Source organism: Phaethon aethereus (genome assembly GCF_964289735.1).
Source record: "Phaethon aethereus genome assembly, chromosome: 1".
NCBI lineage: Eukaryota > Metazoa > Chordata > Aves > Phaethontiformes > Phaethontidae > Phaethon > Phaethon aethereus.
In genome coordinates, this window is record NC_138575.1 from 14,451,713 (window position 1) to 14,469,936 (window position 18,224).

The 18,224-nt window shown below is 43.0% G+C and overlaps 1 protein-coding gene across 1 annotated transcript in view; it reads right to left on the minus strand.

Annotated features, from left to right (window-relative positions):
* Positions 1-18,224, minus strand: part of RELN (reelin) — a gene marked incomplete at both ends in the record, with an annotated part of 255,345 nt that overhangs the window by 71,785 nt on the left and 165,336 nt on the right. Inside the window, 6 exons of the mRNA XM_082013997.1 lie at positions 1,684-1,884; positions 2,258-2,429; positions 4,175-4,380; positions 8,116-8,302; positions 9,637-9,774; positions 17,266-17,378. Coding sequence (XP_081870123.1) covers positions 1,684-1,884; positions 2,258-2,429; positions 4,175-4,380; positions 8,116-8,302; positions 9,637-9,774; positions 17,266-17,378 — 1,017 coding nt within the window. The remainder of the gene's footprint in view (positions 1-1,683; positions 1,885-2,257; positions 2,430-4,174; positions 4,381-8,115; positions 8,303-9,636; positions 9,775-17,265; positions 17,379-18,224) is intronic.

Genomic DNA, 18,224 nt, shown 5'->3' on the forward strand with positions numbered 1-18,224 from the left:
CCCAGGCACAGCCTAGTCATTGACCTTGCAGGACTGATGTCTGGGAGTCGGCGCTGCGGTTTGGCCTCCCAGAATAGAGCAAAATTGGATGAAGTAGAAAAATGCATATTAAAATGCGAAATGAGAATGTAACCAAGACAAAAATCAAATGCTGATTTGAAGTTTTCAGCATCTTTTCAAACTAACAGAGAAATATTAGTTTTGATTATTTTATTGCAGAAATTCTACTTGAGCTGTAGAATGTAAAATGTAAAACAAAAGCATTCATGTAAAATAAAATAATTTTGACAAATTACTGTCTTTGAGTGTATTAATGCAAAATTATTCCAGGCAGCTATTTAAAATAGAAATTTCACAAACTCAGGAAAGCATTTAACTACATGTTTAAAATTAAAGCATGCAACCAGGACCAACACATTTATGTACAGGTCAGTTTAAAAGCTTTCCAAAAAAGAGAGGAGTATAAATTCAGGTCTTAAATGATAGACTTTATACAGAAGAACTCACTGTTCTCTAATACATGTTGTTTATGTTTTTTATATTTATGTTACATTGCCAAGGGTTTCAGAGATGGAAGGCACAGGACATATTTTTAAGTATTGCTTTTTTAGACTAAACCATTTTTCAATCGCTGTTGATCATCAAACCTACAGAAAGGAGACTTAGTCACTGAAGTAAAGTGGTCAAGAGGTAAACAGCATCTTTTCCAGGCTAAATGGTATTTATATGTTGAAGTATTTTTGGTTCTTAGACAGTTTAAGGTATAAAACTACAAGCAATACTCACTCAGAAATTGTACTGCAATCCCTCAGTTTGTATAGCATTTCATTAGCATAACTTTTAGACGAAATGAGATTATTTTACAGATACCATTATTTCTAACTAACTTTCCCATTTATAGAACTGTGGGAATTATATTTGAAAAGCTGCCTGTAAACATCTGATCTCTTTAATAATTCCACTTGTAAATTATTCAGTGTCTGCATCCACCAATTATGTAAGGACCATGTATTTGTGGTGAGCTCATTAAAATTGCATTGCAACCAACCTCCAGAATTCACCAATGGGATTTCATTATAAACTCAATAAAATTTTGATTAGGGTTCAGAAACAAGAGCTTGTCAAAGCAAATACACTTATTCTGATGTATTGTCAGGCCACTGAAATGTCTGTAAGCCCTTTAAAGAAGGGAATGCTAATTGGAGCTGATATTCATTGACACAATAAAAGGAAATTATATGAAAAACCCACACTGGAGTACAGAGCAGCTTGTAAGTCCTTAAATAGTTTTAAATACAAAAAATGTACACAAACTACATTGGAGCTCTTGTAGTCACAGAGCCCCAGATGGGATAAATCCTTTTTCCCTTGACAGTGTAGTAGCATTTCCTAATACTGACTTGAGTCACTTCAACCCACTTCTGAAACGTGTTGAAGAACAACAAGCTTTAAACCTTCTCCAGAGGGGTAAAAAACCTCTCCTGCACCAAGGTTTTGGCTATGCTTTTAGAAAGCAGCGTGATATTTTACGCTGTATGAATTCATACTTGTGCTCTTCACATCTTTTCATGCAGTGGTATATTTTATCACCTTATTTTGAACTGTGGCCCAGTCACATCTAAGCAAGTATTGACTAAGGGGAGTTTTACTGCTATCCTGCAGGGATTTATGTTTAAGGAATACCTTGAACTGCAGGACGTATCCAGGCTTCAGAGTTAAATCTCGAGTCACTGCAAACCGGTCCCCATCTGATTTACCAAAGAGCATGGCGGAGGGGGTGGCAGAGCAGAAACTTTCATTTTTGGTCATCCCTTCATTGGCCAACATTAACCACACGCTCAGCTGGTTCATAGGGTAATCAAATGCTGGCTTTTCATAAAAGTTCTGTTAGAAATGAAAAGAAAAGCAACAACAAGTACTATCACCTTGCAGTGTGACTTCAGAATAATTTCCAAAATGATAAATTTTTGAATGTTGCAATTTGCATTTTCTTTAATGATCCAAAAATTGTAATTTCCAAAATTTCTGTCTTGTCTTTTTGAGGGGATATATGATTGCAGCTTCCATCAGAAAGATTAGGAGTCTGATGGTTTTATAAGAGCCAGGCTAGTACCACACAGACGGAGACACAGCTGCAAACCCTACAGCTGTTTCTTTAAATGCATCCGATATTTTCAAAGAATATTATATTCAAAGAAATGCCTACTAACACAGGGGATGGTTCCTGTTTTGTGGGATGCCCACAGCCTGCTCCTACCTGTGGTAAAGTGGGATTAACAACGGGAATGATGTGCTTCTGCTTCTCTGACAAAATGATGATGTCATCGATGGCCCACTGATCATACCCTTCCCCTGAAAACACGGGCTGCCACCAGCGAAACCTCGTGCAAGGTGTCTTGGCTGCAGCCGGCAGCTCCAGGTAGACAAACCTGAAGAACAGAAATTCAGAAGAACTTTGGGGGACACAGTTTGTAGAGAAATGGGAGAAATACCACTGAACGGGGAAAAGAGGCAGGAAAGCCAGTATCTATCTTACATGTAGAAGTCCTCAGAAATCCTCTACGTATCTGGATACCTATTTATACACAGCATGTCCACAAGCTTTCTTTGTCCTTGTCTGTGGGGAATGTAAACTCTTTAAGACAATGGCTATTTTTTACTCTCTATTACTATATTGCCTAGCACAATAAGGAACTGATTTGAACTCTTCAGCTTTGAATTAAACTGTTCAGCTGATCCATGTTCAGCAAGTCTTAACATTCTTCCGGTGCCAGCAAGTAATAGCAAAACATGCTGGCAGAATTAATTTCTCGTTCTCTTCTGCTGGTTGGTCCTATTTGTAGACAAAAGCATCCTTCTATTACAATGCCATCCATTATGTAGCAGAGTTTTCTGCTGTGAATAAAAATATTTCAGGCCTCCTAATATGGGTCTGCATAGAAGAACTTTAGGTCTTCTCAGATAGTTTGCTTTATGTTCAACTTAGGAAACACCTTACAAAAATGATGTTAAATAAAAAGTAAAGTTTCAAACCTAATCATACTTATGTTAAAAAGTACAATAATTAATTACTTGTTCAGTCCTATTTCAGACACCTGACATACATGCATTTATGCATATATTCCTTTCTGTGCTCTATACCACATATTATTTTGTACCATGGACCCTGCTTCATGTGCTGGTTAGGCAGAGAGAGGTGGAGGAATTGTTCAGGACTACAGGGAACTTTCTTTCCCAGAGGATTCCTAGATTTATGTGTTGGAAAATAAGGAACTGGAAAATAAGGAACTGGAAAATAAGGAACTGGAAAATAAGGAACTGGATCACATTTGAAGGAGCAGAAAAATAAATATGCATAGCTATATTCAGTAAGGACCATCACTCTTGGTTACTCAGAGGGGCAAATGTTTTGTCCAAAAATAATGTATTGGATGGTCCAGTTTCAGTATGTAGCTTCTTTTGTTGGATGTGTCCTGTAATTTTGACAAAGTAGAGACCAAAGAAAGTTCAGTGGTTTTATTTTTCCAAGTGCCTAGATCACCTTTAGAAAAAGGACAGTTTGCTGAGTTACAGAAGTCCTGAAAACATTGTTCATTGCAATGCAAAATGACTAGATGGGAAGATGAAATTATTTACATATTGAAAGACATGAACTGCAGGTAATAGAAATAATGTTAATACCTATGCAGACAAATACAATTAAAATTTTCACTGACAAGCTATCTTACGGAAAATTTGAAATGTTGAACATGATTTCTTCACCTCCTTAAATATTTCTTTAAAGGAGTTTTTGTTTTATGTGACATTAATACATGTTAATTAGATCTGAAACTAGAGTCAGAGGAAATGGTAGATTTCTACACCTCTTTTGGGCAAGTTCTGTATTTGTTTGCTAATCTTTTCCACATATTAGCATTTTAGTCATGTTTCACATGGGGGGTGAGTGATTGGAATCTTTATATTTTACTTCAGTTTTTTTAAGGCTTGCTTTCATTAGATTTTTCCTTCCTAGTGTCAGGAGTTTATTGTGGCAGCCTGGAAAAACTTCCATATAATGATGGCTTTTAAGAATTATAACTTAAAATTATTACTCATGTTTTCATAAATTGCAAATTTTTTTATTTTTTTTTAAAGAGCTGATGCAGTATGGATTTAATTTAGACCAAAATTATACCTGGGTTTGCTGAAGTCAGAGAAATACATTTCTGCTAGTAACTGCCAGTTGATACCGCCATTATTGCTATACTGCAGCAGCACACCTTCTTCTCTGCTGTCTGGTTTATTGCATGAAGAACTGTCTCCTCCTATCTGGATGTAAAACTGCACAAAATCCACCCAAGTAGTGTCCAAATCCCAGCTTACCAACTGTCTTTTTCCAGCCTACAATACAAAGAACAGAGAGGGGAAAATATTAAATATGACACGTTCACTATGTATAGACATATTTAAAGTCAAGCAGAGATAAATATTGTACAGAAAATTGCACAACACAGAGGACATAAAATTTGTGTTAACATGACTTTTTTTTGTCTTGCAGGCAATGATTGTGCTTGGCCATCCTTTATGTCTTAATCACTCTGACATGATCCCACAAGCAGTTTTATTATTACATTTCAACACACAATGCAACTTCACAACACAATTTCAACTCAATTATTTTGTCTCATTCTTACAAGGTGCCAAGTACCTTTGGAAGACAAAAAGCAGACCCTGGGCATCCTGAACCAACTGGGGCTAAGTTTTTATGTATTCAGCTTTTTCATGATAAAGCATAAAGCAGTAAAAAGACATTTCTGATGTCTCATTACCCCAGTTAAATCTTGCATGTATAGGGTTGCCTGATCATCTGAAATTATAGCTCCTAAAATACCTGTTTCTTGAAGCCCATCTCCTACCCAAGAACAAGGGAGGAGTATTTTCCCTTCATGCCTCACCTGAGTAGCATTTATTCCTACACAAAACTATGCTCTTTTCCTCACAAGTGTTGTGAATCAGGAGTCTCTCAAGTAAAACCTGTGGATTTGGTTTCAGGTTTACCTGAGCATAGCTGACAGAAAAAATAGCCTCATAAAATTTAGTGAACAGCTTTTCCAAGGATGTTTTTGAGTTCTAGCAGGAAACAGCTTTTGGACGCCTATGTTGTAGTCAACATGGTCACTCTGCACATGTTGGCAAAGGAAGACAGCATATTCAGCTAAAAAGCGTTTTAAGGTTTAAGAGCCTTTTATTGTAACTGGAATTATCCTGTTCCTTTCTTCCCTATGTGCCCTGCTGCTTGAGGCTGAGCTTGTGGGCTTGCCCATCAACAAGCCTACAAGATGCTGACACATGATATGAAGCTGCCCATGGCGAGGCAGGACACGGGGTGAGAGCTCTGCCCCCACAGAGGTGCCGCACGCATGGCACTGCCCTGCCCCAGCACAGCATCGTACCTATAACAAGCTGTTATAGGTAGGGCAAAGCCAAATACGTGCAGCTGGAGAGGGGATGCGGGGATCAAACATCCGCATTCATTAAAAGTAGCTGCAATCTGGCACAGCCCCCCAGAATGGAGCAGAATTGGCAGCACGCCTACTGTTCTTAATTCCCTAAGCTCTCATGGGTTCCTGTCCATCTCCAAGCACAAAGAAATACCAAAAAGGAAAATCCGGGCTAAGTTATAAAATCATGCTTATGTTTTAAGTAATATTTATGTTTTCCCCTGTCTCTCACTTGTACATCAGTGATCCTCCTGACAAACTTTCAGACAAATTTGAGAAAAGCAAGTGGCATGATCTAGCTGGACAAAAGTAACAGGATTTATGAGCTGAGATTTAACAGATCATCTACGTTTTTTAATACAAAGATAGATGAATTTAAATCCTGTTCCACTTGTCACCTCTTTCCTCTTCCTACCCAGTTCAGGGCAAACTCAGCACAGATAAATGTCTATTGCTTTCCTTCTCAGAACACTTGCCTTTGCTGGCATTACAGCCTGGGTCCGTAGCTCCTTTGTAGACTCTACCAAATAGGCCACATTACACTGCTAGACTAATTTCTGGAAGCTGAATGTTTGTGTGTTTGAAACTCAGTTAGCTTACACCACCAATGACAACTAAAACCTGTGAAGAGTCCTTTGACCCTCAAAACTCTCACTCAGGATACTGTCATATTGCATTAGGCCTGCTGGTTTTGTTTATTTGTTGGTTTCTCCACAGCTGAGTGCCATGAGAGTGAGATGGACTCAGTCTTGGGCGCAGCCCCGAGCTGCCAGGTGCATCTCCCCCATGGGTAATACTGGCCAAGGTGACACTGATAATCTCTTGGTGGTTTTTTTTCATGGCTCCTTTTGGAGACCCATGGGAATTTGAAATGATCATCATCAGATCAAACTAGTAATGGACAATAAAGATGCAAACACCCTTGCTGTCCTGTGGGCAGGTGTGTCCCAGCTGGCTGAGGATATCCAACATACTGACCTGGACTGGATCAAGCTCTGGCTGTAAAACTATTCTGGGTAGGTTTTCCATATCTACACTCCACAGCAGCTCTGCCTGCCAAGGGGTTAACTACAGAACCAGGTTGACTGAGAAAGCGCACGAGTGACATAAAACCTCAGAGGAATTTCTGGGGCTAATTGAAAGAGCTCTGCATTGTGAACACACCAACGATTGATTAAAATGAGTTGTAAACCAAAAGATGGAGGGTTGGCAGAACAAAGCCAACATTAATTCTGGTAGCAGTAATTGATTATGGCAGCAAACATTACACATTCAGATAAAAAGTGTCTGTTTGAGCAAATGGAAAGAAATTGAGCCTGTGAATATGAGCTCCCAAAACAATACAGAACAGTTGGGCAACTACGAAAAGAATTTTTTATTTTCTACCAGCATGGCCACTAGACACCTTGAAAAAGATCTAAACAGAAATTAAATAAACCACCTTCTGTTGATGGCATGCAGACTGCTACTACTCAAGAAATGAATGATAACCTAACCCTTAGAGATCAATAGAAAGAAGCCAAGAATTTCTAAATGAGTTTTTCACTCCTCCTTAGCAGAAATCAGAAGAAAGATCAGAGCAGGTTAATTCTAATTTAGCAAACTACTTCAAGAAACTTGGCATAAGGAACTGAGCCAGAAGGAAAAACATCTAACAGAGAAGACAATTATATAAAAAAAAATCCAATTATCACAATTAGCTAGTTATACTGATTGGTCTATTATGAAATTTTCAGTGCAGAGCTGCATTTCCAGGGGAGCTGGATGTGGGACTATGTAGGAGGGCTGAAAATTATTTGCTGGGTCAGATTTTTGTAACGAGGTAAACAACACACAATTACACAGCGTTGTATGTTTGGTTATTCTTGTGGGACTAATCTGGCTCTCATGACAGCAGTGGCAGTTTGATCAAACATTTGAAAGAGAAGCATATAGCTGCATTTATCTTCCTTTCAATTAAGAACAAAACAAAACCCAGTACTAGACCCGAGGAGTAACAATAAAAAATAAATCTGTGATTACAACCCATAATCTTACATCTGGTCATAAAGATCTCTTTTTATTTTAGTTATAATTGCTATTAATTATCAGAATTCCCTGTATCTTTTTACTGCTCTATTATTTTTGTCTGCAAATCATCCAAGTTATACAAAAGAGTATCCTCCTACAGGCTAACCACTTTCTAAAAGTCTGGAGGGGGTGTTTTTTCACTAGTTTTGGTCCCGTGACCTTAAATTAAGCTGCTTGTCCCCTGGAAAGCCAACCTTTCTCTGTTCCTTGCCCAGAACAGTACGGAACAAGCAACTGTGAGGTGGGGATCGCTGAGGAAGAACCGAGTCGCAAAACAGAAAATGCACAATTAAGATAGTATAAATGTACACGCTTCCCAGCACATTGGTGATTTACTTCCTTCCATTACAGCTGATATTTCTGGGATACAAAAGGCATGTGTCCCTCCCCATCTCTTTTGATTACTTTGCTCTTTACCTGCAGAGCACAGCTGCGCTGTTTAATGCACTTCTCATTCTGCGTGCTGCTTTCTGCCACGTTCCTTTTCTTTGCCACGTAACCACAACATGCTCCGTTCAAACCCATAGTTACGTACCTTTCTCGGTCTCCCATCCCTCCTTAGTACCTTGTTGAAGTAGAGTGAGGAGCCAGATGAGATGACCCCACAGCCTTCTTCAGGCTTGACTATCTCTCCCCCAATAATTTCCTGCCACTCTGTCTTCAGGCTGTCTGGGTTCTCAAAATCAGACATGACAGTCGAAGGAAGGGGATTTTCAGGCTGACATTCAGTACCCTGAAACCCCGAGTCACACCTGGAAGGAAGCACAAACGTAACAAGCTTTTAAAGACTTTATTTGACACTGATAATTACTTAAAGGGGTGCACTGACCTTTTAAAATGAGATGTGAAATAATAAATCATTCTGGGATTGGAATTTTGGATCCTGGAAACAAACTAGAATAACTGGATAACAGAAAAAAGCTATATCTTATTTCTAAAAAAACCCCTGTGGTGTCCAGAAAGTTTGAAGCTGGCAGGCAGTAGTCTGCGCCCTTGGTATTGCACCTGATCTGACAGCAGCTGCCAAGCAGTGCTGAGCTGCTCCCTGGCATCCTGGAGAGCTGCCCGGTGGAAAAGGACCTGGGGGTGCTGGTTGACAGCTGGCTGAACATGAGCCAGCAGTGTGCCCAGATGGCCAAGAAGGCCAACAGCGTCCTGGCCTGTATCAGGAATAGTGTGGCCAGCAGGAGTAGGGAAGCGATCGTGCCCCTGTACTCGGCACTGGTGAGGCCGCACCTCGAATCCTGTGTTCAGTTTTGGGCCCCTCACTACAAGAAGGATGCTGAGGTGCTGGAGCGTGTCCAGAGAAGGGCAACGAAGCTGGTGAGGGGTCTGGAGAACAAGTCTTATGAGGAGCGGCTGAGGAAAGTGGGGTGTTCAGTCTGGAGAAGAGGAGGCTGAGGGGAGACCTTATCGCTCTCTACAACTACCTGAAAGGGGGTTGTGGCGACGAGGGTGTTGGTCTCTTCTCCCAAGTAACCAGCAATAGGACGAGAGGAAATGGCCTCAAGGGGAGGTTTAGATTGGATATTAGGAAAAATTTCTTCACCGAGAGGGTGGTCAAGCATTGAAACAGGCTGCCCAGGGAGGTGGTGGAGTCACCATCTCTGGAGGTGTTCGTAAAACATGTGGATGTGGTGCTTCAGGACATGGTTTAGTGGGCATGGTGGCATTGGGTTAATGGTTGGACTTGATGATCTTGAAGGTCCTTTCCAACCTTAGTGATTCTGTGATTCTGTGATCCTTCTGACCCAGCAAAACAGCTCCAGCACTGAGCTGGTCCCTGGGGTCCTTGTGCAAAGGGCTGGAGGGGCAACCAGGACACCTGCAGCAGGGCAGCCCTGTGCCACTGAAAGGTCTCCCAATGCCTGGATCTGCCAAGGGTATGGATTCTCCGACAGAAAAGTGTGGAGCAACCAGCTGTTAATCTTGCTTGAATGGTCTAACCTCCCCTAGTGCTTTTATTTTTTAATGTTTAATGTAAAACCAAGAACAACAGGGGGAAAACAAAAGTAGTATGCAAAATGATAGGATACCTGAAGTATCAAGAAACCAATTTTAAAAGGAACTGGAAAATGCTTTATACCTGCAAACGCCGTGGTCGCACCAGCCGTGTCCACTGCACATGTTGGGACACTGCTGTCCGATGTAAATGTTGTCCAAGGCCCATTCGTCTTGGGCTGTGTAGTAGCACTGACTCCAGCGGAAACGTGTGGCGCTGGACCTGAAAACCAATAACAATGCTTTAATTTGTGATTCTTTACAGTACTGTAGGAAAAAAGATAAAATGCAACTATAAAAAATAAAGTAATTTGGTTTCGCAATCACAGCCCAGCCTGCAAAGACTGGCACAACCAAAGACAGATTTCTGTATATGAGCTTTCTAGATGATGCCACTTCCTGCATAGGTTATATAATGGACTTTCTAGTCATTAATGATATTTCTGAGGAAGGCTGCAGAAGTGTTATAGGGACTTTGTGCATCATTTTAAGATAAACCTATCAATGAATATTATTGGATTGTTACTGCATGCCATTCTGTGAGGGTGACAGAATGCAAAACTAGAAAGATGCATCTAGGGCATGACTTTGATGTTTATATTTTTGGTCATGGTTAAGAGCCTATAAGTTGTGTAAAAAGCTTTCTTCTGATATTTATTATAAAAAAAAAAATCTATGAACTTAAAGTTCTTGAGTGTAAGCATTTCTCCCTTTTGAATACTCTCAACAATACTTGACTGGTTTTTATTGGATACAGAAATTTCTTTTTGTCAGAATGATTCTAAACTAGATTTTGCTTACTTATCACTGGTGACATTACAATCACCAGTTTTTGAAAAAGATCTTGCTTCATAGCACCTATTTTTTTTTTTTTTCCAAATAGCTTGTTCTTGGCTAACTACTCAGGCAAAATCCATAACACCCAAGGTTTGTGGTACTGAATCATTGCATTAGATTACTTGCCTATATATAACTAAGCTCTGGATATTTGTAATATTCTTCAAGCAGAAAACCTTTCTGTATTTTCTCCTTTCTAGTTAAACAGTCTTTTTCAACAGCTTTATTTTTCTTTATTGTAGTTGAATCAGGTAACATTATCTATTAAAAAAGAGCTTGAAGTTGGTCCTCTAAGAGATCGTCTAATGTGATATCGACATTTTCCATGGTGGGTGACTCCTGCTAGCCAAACCCAGCCTGACATGCACCACCCTCAAAAAACAAGGAAGGAGAAGAAACTGAATCATGAGAAGAGTAATTTTAGTTGCCGCTGAGCCTGTCCAAGTTGCCCTGCCAACCTGTGTACATCCGACAGGGTACAGGCATTGGCTAGCAGCAGCTCCCAGCTGGTGGGTGCAGGGACCCTCCACTCCCAGGCTTGTGGCAGAATGCAATTAAGAAAAAAATATTGCATGTGAAGTGAAACGAAGATGGGAAATCATTAATTGTGCTGGAGCAAAAGGGGCTGTGCTGGCTTACGTGATGGGTCTGGGAATAAAGGGGTGGTAAGGGGCAACATGGGTGCTGAGGCTGGGTCGCAAAGCTGTGGAGGGGATGGACAGGGAAAGCAAGGCTGACTGCAGTGAATTAAAAATCAGACGTTAAACTGAGACAGACCTGTGCCTGGCTGAGGGCTGACTGGATGGGCTGAGGATGAGAAGCAAGAGGTTCTTGCTACAAGAAGTAGGAACTTCTTTCCTAGCTTGTTTCTGAGCCATATGACTACGGTATGATGGCACAGGATATAATGCTGTTATTTTAATTTAAGAACGCCACCCCACCTCCTGCTTCTCCCCCACCCCCCGCCAAATTATGTAGAATGACCTGTTAAAATGAATATTGTAAAGGTGGCTGAGCCACCTGCTCACATGTATGGGAGTAAAAAAGACATATAGAGGCAGCCTGTGCAGCTAAAATGGACAGTACAGCAGAGCAGTTAACCATCCAGTCACACACTACAAATTTACAAAGATTAGTTTAGTACGTGCTTAGAGAAATTTTTAGAATACCAATTTTTATTTTCTTTAAAAAACAAATGAAGCTGCCTAAGGGCTTGATTTTTAATTGAAATGACCCTTGTTGTCTGTTTTATGTATCTGCTTGCTATTGAAAATACTGGAAGCATTTTTACAGCCTGTAGAGCTAATCTGCGGGGCAGATCTGCCGATTAAATACTCCCTCAGGATATAATGTATTGATGGGTTACATTAAAAGAGCTATGAATTATCCATTAAAAGTGCGCAATGCCAGTAATCTGCACATGAAGGACTTCCTAAGCTTGCATAGGTACAATGGACAGTCAATATTCACCACAATTATTTACTGTTTATTTTTGGAGTGCTCTGAAGCCAGCACATCCCCTCGGTGGTGGTGGTCACGTTTGCTGCAGAGCGTCAACGGCACTGCAGAGAGCCCCGGCAGAGACTGTGTGCTTCAGAAAAATGGCGATGACTGGTGCTAGCCGTCACATGCATTGAGGAAAACAACAGTATCGAAACCAAAGAAAGGTTTTGTAGCAGGCAAGAAAACCCCCGTGACCTCCCAGAACAATAAAATTGTGTCACGCTGTTTGTCCCAGTGGCAGGGGGGAGAGCGTGGTGGCCAGGCTCCTCCGGTTCTCGTTAGCGGATGTGTGTGGATAGAGGTGGGGTATGTGACTCTGCAGCCCCAGGGGTATCGACAGCAAATTGGGGGGAATTTACAGTGATACGGGGGCAATTTGGACAACCCGTGGAAGGTCCTTGGGACCCCACAAGTGGTGGTGCCCCCTGAGCACAGCTCGCTGCCTGCTGTGGCATCGATGGCATTTCCCCAGCCACTCGCCAACCGCTGCCGGGGACAAACGTCCCCGTGGGGTGGCTGTGTGGGTGCGTCACGGCTGTGTTTGGGGCCCCAGGCTCACGCCCGCCGTACACAAACAGTGTGGGGAGCCAGCCCACTGGTAATAACTGGTAATAACCTCTGTGCCCGGGGGAGCACCGCACCTGAAACCCTGCTGAGAAGGCCGCGGTGCAGCACTGCTGTGGGGCCGTTCCCAGGGCTGGGCCTGTGCCGCAGGGCGCAGAGCTGGCACCAGTGCCCACAGCCCGTGCTGCGGGCTCGCGTGGCTTTCACCGAGCAAAATGTTTCCCTGGACAAGCACATCGTCCCTCTCCTGCTGCAGGGAGCTGCCCTGCGCTGCAGAGGACTGCCACCCTGCTGCCCTGCCACACTGCCGCCCTGCCACCCTGCTGCCCTGTCACCCTGCCACCTTGTCGCCCTGTCGCCCTGTCACCCTTCTGCCCTGTCACCCTGCTGCCCTGTCGCCCTGTCACCCTGCTGCCCTGCCGTCCTGTCACACTGTCACCCTGCCACCCTGTCACCCTGCCACCCTGCTGCCCTGCTGTCTTGCCGCCCTGTCACCCTGCCACCCTGCCGCCCTGTCACCCTGCTGCCCTGCCAGGCACAGAGCACAGAGCCACATGCTGCCAGGGCGGCTCCATCTTCCTCCTTGGGTCTCAGATCATAGAAACTCAGAATCATTTAGGTTGGAAAAGGCCTTTAAGATCATCAAGTCCAACCATCAACCCAACACCACCATGCCCACTAAATTGTGTCCCAAAGTGCCACATCCACACGTTTTTTGAACACTTCCAGAGATGGTGACTCCACCACCTCCCTGGGCAGCCTGTTTCAATGCTTGACCACCCTCTCGGTGAAGAAATTTTTCCTAATATCCAATCTAAACCTCCCCTGGCGCAACTTGAGGCCATTTCCTCTCATCCTATCACTAGTTACTTGGGAGAAGAGACCAACACCCACCTCGCCACAACCTCCTTTCAGGTAGTTGTAGAGAGCGATAAGGTCTCCCCTCAGCCTCCTCTTCTCCAGACTGAACAACCCCAGTTCCCTCAGCTGCTCCTCGTAAGACTTGTGCTCCAGAGTGATGGCTGCACGTCAACCTAAGGGCGAGCTCAGCTCCGCTTGTTACTTAGAAGCTCCCCCAGATGAACGCAGCGATGGCAGACTTGTTTCCCTCGTTTGAGGGGAGGAAGGGAGGAGCCGCGTTGCTGCCTGGAGATGAACATGCGGCTGAAAAGGAGGCGCGTGCATCAGCCGGACGGCTGGGGACGGTCCCCGGGGAGCCACATCCTAGCAGGCAGGGTTATTTTCAGCTGCAGACAAAGGGCTCTGCCCTGGGACAGCTTCGCCGCCGCGGGAATCCCGCGGCCCCTGAGCTGCAGCAGGGCGAGGGGCTGCCCGTGCCTTCCCGCCCAGCGGGGGGGGCCGCGGAAGGCGGAGCCGCCGCCACAGGGCTGCGGGCAGCGCGACGCGAGCGCTCAGGGATTGAGATTCCTCTCCGGGCGAGGGGAAACCCGTGCTCGGCTGAATTCGCAATTGCAGAAGCGACGCCGCTGAAAAGCCAGTCCCGCTCGCGGCTTTCGAAAGCTTTCCAAGGCTGCTCTGCACCTCAAGGTAACAGCAGCTTAAGAGGATTATGCTGTTAAAAATGGTAATCAACAATTTTAAAAAGCCATGTTAATTAAAAAAAGAGAATAAGAAGCTGAGTGTCAGCTGCATTCTCAGTGATAAAGTGCTGGCTTTCTGGACAGTCACCATTTGGACACCTATTCAAATGGGACGTGCAGTATCAAGGAGTTATGAAAGCGTTTTATTACAAGCAAAATAAACCTCCCCAGTTCCTCATATTTCTTCCCAGGTTGGTTTTTTTAATGCTGCTGGAAGGCAAGCTGGCTTTCTGATGACATTATATCTAAGAAGTCAGATTGATGTCAAATAAAAGTCACTGTTTTTGCGTGACATTTTACATAAGCACAAGGAAATCATGTCCCAGATGTATTGCGAGTGAAATTATGTTCTTTCTGTTATAAAATTTTTCAGATATGTGACTTAAAATAAAATCATTGTCTTCTCTCCTGATACTAAAAAACCTAACGATCTAATGCAAATTTGTAGCTGATAAAATTATATTTTCTACCTTCTGAGTTACCATAATTACATTTACCCAATTATCCTGAAACTCTCATTCAGTCATTAGGTGTTGATTTGTTTATGAAGTCAGCAACTGACAGCTGCTTGTATCTCATTAAGGCCTGTTCATATGTAAATGCCTCCCATAAAACTGAAATTAATTTTCATCAGCGTTAGAGATGTTCAGTTCAAGTACAATACCAGTTCAGCCAGCAGGTGCATACATTTCGTTTCTCCCATACAAGTCTCACTGCTGCAGCAGATTTCCTAACGCCCCAAATCTCGGATAGCACAGGGACCTTTGTAAACTCATGCCTGCCAGATGCAGAACATCTACAGATGTGCAGAAATACCAGCATGCCCAGAAAGTTTTACAAGAGAAAGAGGTGCTGTTATGAACAATTTTCTGGCTGCATGAGCACAGTACCGCAGCCCGAGGCTACCCGTGCACCCAAAAAGATGCAAAGCCTCAAAGAGCTGTGCACGTGGGGGCAGAAGCTCTGGCAATCCCACGGGGCCGCGCAGGGGTCTGAGGGCGTGTTGAGGCTAGCGAGGGCCAGAGCAAGGCTAAGGAGCCCTCAGGCCCCAGCCCCGGGCACAGCAGGCCCCGTGGGTGCACCCTGCAGCGGTGCAGCTCAGGCACGTGGCTCAGGGCATGCGGGGCGCTGGCCGGGCTCGCCTGGGCAAACCCCAACGCGAGCAGCTGCGTCCTCCCTTAGGTGCGGTGGTTCCCCGGGCAGCCAGCGCAGGGCAGGCTGCGTATTTGGCAGCCCTTGTCTTGCGGGGCTGAGCCAGAAGGGAGGGTCCCAGAGCCTCCTTCCCCTTGCCCCGGTTTCGGGAAGGCAGAAGACCTGCCTCGCTCTCTGCACTGTTCTTCCTGGCCATTGCTGGTTTTTGCCGATGGGTGCTCCTTGCAGCGGAGCGTGGGTGGGGAAGGGAGAGGAGATGGGGGGAAGGCACCCCGAAGAAGAGCACATTTGCTACCAGACCCCTGGGGCGATGTGTGTGGCTGGGGTGGTGGAGAAGCTCTGCACATTACATATTCTCCAGCAACCCTCAAGATTTTAAAGGCAGAAACTTGCCCTCTGTTAGCAAGTGTGCTTTAAAAATGCAAAAAAAAATTCCCTTCCCAATCTCAGCCCAAAGGAGCAACTGAGCCCTCTGCCAGTGGAAAGGGGGGCAAGAGGGAAAGCGGCTGAGACGCATCTGGTGTGTCGCATTGATTTTGGTGAGGAAGATGCAGCCATCCTTCCTCTTCACCCCAATTACACTGTAGCACAACACACTAGTACCGAAAATGTGGTTTCTGAAGAGCAAAGTAATGTTCGGTGGTAATTTGTACCTTAATTACAAACAAAACTCTGCTACCAGACGGGAAAATCCCTTCAGATACAAGATAGAGTGTAAAATATTTCTGATTTGTGCGCAGCATAAAGCAGGAAGCTGGCTATTATTTCATCACATTTTCTCCCCATAGTCTCCTAAATTAAAACGGAATTATTTGCTTCTGTCACCTCATATGCTGAGGAAAATTATTAGATCCTAAAGAAAAAAAGGCCCACACCACCAGTATTAACATCAACTATACAGTGTATAATAATAACTTTGAGTGGCGCATATATCTTATAAATAAATTTAAAAATAACAGCCTACTTTGGAGCATATCCTGCAAAATTGTAGACACTTTTAAAATTTCTAATTGCCTATGTGAGCCACAGATTTTACAGCTGTTGGCACATAACGGCATGTAAGAGTTAGTACATTATAATCTAAATACAAAACAGTCATTTATAGACGTACTTGTGCCATTTGGTGTTATTTGACCTGATACACTTTAAGGAATCAATATTAGTCCCTGATGTTTTGCCTGGAGGTACAAAATTCTGGATATAGTCTGTACAGTAAAAATGGCCAGTATGTTGAAAGAAGATGATCATCATGGGGTGGTTGATAGAAATAGGTTGTGTTGAGGCTGTGGAGAGCGCAGAAGAATGATGAAGGACAGGGAACTGCAATGATAACTTAGTCTGAGCAAACTCTCATTGCAATTGCATTCAGGTCAAATATAAGCAAGGTGTAACTCTAATTGGAATAACTTAACTATTGAGATTTAGGCCAACTTTGTATTTTTATGTTGTAATGAAGCTTTTAAAATAAATAATGGAGGAAATCATCTAGTTAAATAAACAAAAATGTTAGGGCAGGCAAAACAAGTTTGATTACAGTAAGAGGAATAGGGTAGGGCTTTTGATATTTTTTGTTGCTGTTTTTTGCAGAAGAGAATGTTATTTTTGAAGACATGCTATAAAAAGAAACAAGAGGTAGAAAATTCCCAGAAATGAATCATTAGTTATTGTTTATACAGGGCTTTGGTCTGAAGATGTAAACAATAAGGAATGTGCAAAATAAAAATTAACAATCCAAATAAAGCCTTCCTCCAGTGTACCATTTACAGACAAGAACCACTATTTTTGAAAAGGTCTGAACTTTATTAGAAGAGTCACAGTATGTATTAAAAACAATCCTAAACAATAGTTTCTGGTGACTTCACCAACATTTTACTCTCTAATTAATGTCAGGAAGGCATTTTATATTAAATTACTGCAACTGGTCAGCCTTGGTACCCTGCACCCCACCCACTGGCTTGAGTATGATCTACAGAGGACTTGATCTTTGTCATAGCAATATAAAAGTAGATAAACTATCTGCATTGAACAGAAAAAAAAAAGAAGAAAGAAATACTCACCAAGTCTTCTGTGGTAAAAGGACAGTGATTCTCCTCCATTGAGTAAATTCGCTGGAGTGGTAAATACTTGCGGATGTAAACTCCTGACAGCTCGGCATACTTGGAAGACATTCCTTGAAGTAAAATATTTAAAAACCAGATTTAATGTTGAGGCATAATTGGGAACAGAAGCAAGGGTTAAACATTCATGGAGCCAAGATCTTGCCTGGGTCCAGATGTTGCAGCAAAAGACCCAGACGCAGAAAAATCCTGGCGTGATCCAAAAAATTTATCAGAAAACTAACAATATTACAATTTAGGATAGGAGAAAGCCATATGAGTCATTTAAAGAGGTATATTTAGCATTAGTGACTAGTAATTTTTTATTTTGCTCCATGAGGATGTCTGGCTCATTGTTTTTACTGTTGTCACCCCAGCACCTACTGCTGACTATAAAGTTTACTATGGAATAAGTCTACAAAAGTGACCTCCACACTGTTACACCAGTCATTTCAGAGACCTACTTTGGGAGCCCTTGCCTGGGGATGCTGGCTCCCTCCACTCCTTCCGTCTGCAGTGGGGAGCAGCAGTAGGAACTGCCAGAGCCACTCAAGAGCACCCAAGCACGGTCTACTGAAGTTGCCTCCAGAGGCCCTCTCCATGCTCTGCAGATGTATTATCTTTGACAGCTACAGCAAGTGGCGGTGTAAGTTTCCCGTTCCTGCTTCTATGATTGTTCCTGTACCTAACTCAGATTCCTAGAGAGGTCTGTTCCCCAAATTTTCTTTTTCCTTTTTCAGAAATTCGGATCATTATTACATCTTGTTTATACTAAACATAAAGGCAGTCCCTTATCCCAGCCTTTTACGGTTTTCTATACCTGCCCTTCCCGTGTTACTCCATTTTTATGCAATACCCATTTATTTATTTATATATTGCCAGAACAGCACCCAAAACTTTTGTGCTATGGTTTTGATGAA